Source organism: Phytophthora parasitica, assembly GCF_000247585.1.
Source record: "Phytophthora parasitica INRA-310 unplaced genomic scaffold supercont2.91, whole genome shotgun sequence".
In the NCBI taxonomy this organism is placed as follows: Eukaryota; Oomycota; class Peronosporomycetes; order Peronosporales; family Peronosporaceae; genus Phytophthora; species Phytophthora nicotianae.
Genome location: NW_008649077.1, coordinates 173,306 through 174,951, shown reverse-complemented (window position 1 = coordinate 174,951; position 1,646 = coordinate 173,306). Strand labels below are relative to the sequence as shown.

Below are 1,646 nucleotides of genomic sequence, written 5' to 3'. Positions count from 1 at the left end.
TTTCAGGCGACGACTTCTAAATTTCCGAAAACGGTTTCTTATTCACTGGTGATGTTTTTCTTCACTCCATCTATGAGTCATCTATACGCAGAAAGAATGGATATCGTGTGTGAGCTTGGCGGGTAGGAGGTGTATGAAGTTCTCTTCCATGTCGGCTCTTCTTGCGTGGGGTTGGGCGAGGCAGCTCTTGGTCGGTCAGAGCGTCGTTGATGGTTTTGCTGCTGGCACCAGAAGCTGTACACTCAATCTCGGAGTCAGTTTCACAAACTTTCGTTACCATTTCAATTTGAAAACGTTATCGCAGTTGTATCTCATGGCCCCCCTTACGAAAGAGTTATTGGAGTATTTTACTCCAAGTCGTGATGCGCTGGCAGAAACCCAAAGACTTCATGCAATTGAGGATCGAACAGATTAAGAAACCATAATGCTATGGAAAAATTGTTACAGGTCTTCTTTAAAATTCAGTACTTTCTTAAGTTAGGGTACCAACTTGTTTTCAAGTTTTCGAAGTTCGGGGATAGCCACTCAAATGAATGACTATCATTCTCGCTCGGTTTGTTGATGTCTTCTTCTAGACTGGAAGTCTTAGTTAAATCGCAATTTCTTCTCTTTTTTTTTCTTCCTTCATTCCGCACTAGTTATTACTTTTTGAAAATACCGTAATATCCAGAGCTTCACCGGGCTTAGCACGGCATTAGTTTATGTTGGTTAACTAAAGATTCCTGAAACCCGATATCATTTTAGTATGTACATGTAACATAGCGTCGTATAGTGATACTATCTATTTCCACGACAGAAAAATTGTAGCTTCTTCTTCTCCTTTGATCTTTTGAGATTCTGTAGTGGTACCCACATTTTCCATGGTATTGTCGTCGGTAAAGGTATGGTGCACTTCTTTTGTCAACCTGTTTAATAGTTGGCGCCGTTTGTTTGGTGTCATCAGTTCTAGTGATCTTACTATCATGTTAGGCGTGCATCTAAAAGGGTTGAAAGATCGTCGAGCTCTGGTGACGATGCAGATTATCTCTCGTTGACATTGGAGGAATAACTCTTCTTCGCCACGCAGAAGACTTTGCTAGCTCAAACTTGATACGGCATCAATTCACTAGATCTGCTTTTTTCAGTCACGGATGAGCTTTCCGAATATGTATCAATGTCGTTTCCGCGAGAGGGATCCTGTGTATTAAATCTTTGATCATGCTCACTACCGATTGTGATCCACACAGATTACGTCAAAGTACCAACTATGTGGTCCACATACTATTTTATGATGATATTTTCCCACTGTTGATAAACGGTTGACAGAGCTCCGTCTCACGTGATAATGATCTGTGGGAGTTGCAACTGTGTCAGGCGCTCCAAAAGTTGAGGGAGTGAATGAAGTGAGCTACAAAACGGAAAGACCAATGCAGGCGAGCGGGTGCGAGCGCGGGTAACCATAGCAAACCCGCGTGATGCCCTTGAAGCTCGACCGCGCAGTACCTGGGAAGGCGGCCCAATACAAAACTCAATATTATTTACTAGAAAAATATTCTGATGCGGTGCCTGTCAATCGATAGCAGAGATGGAGAGCTTTACTTTGGTCCAATTAGTCTTTGTTTTGGCCGAGTTTTGGCCAATCGGCATGCATTTGATTACGCCCCTCC

The 1,646-nt window shown here is 42.8% G+C and overlaps 1 protein-coding gene across 1 annotated transcript; it reads right to left on the bottom strand.

Annotated features, from left to right (window-relative positions):
* Positions 1-70: 70 nt before the first annotated feature.
* Positions 71-862, bottom strand: PPTG_18830 (hypothetical protein; the record flags this gene model as incomplete). The annotated part of the gene is made up of 2 exons (XM_008916931.1): positions 71-234; positions 850-862. 2 exons carry the CDS (start codon positions 860-862, stop codon positions 71-73), a joined length of 177 nt encoding a protein of 58 aa, XP_008915179.1.
* Between the last annotated feature and the right edge of the window lie 784 nt (positions 863-1,646).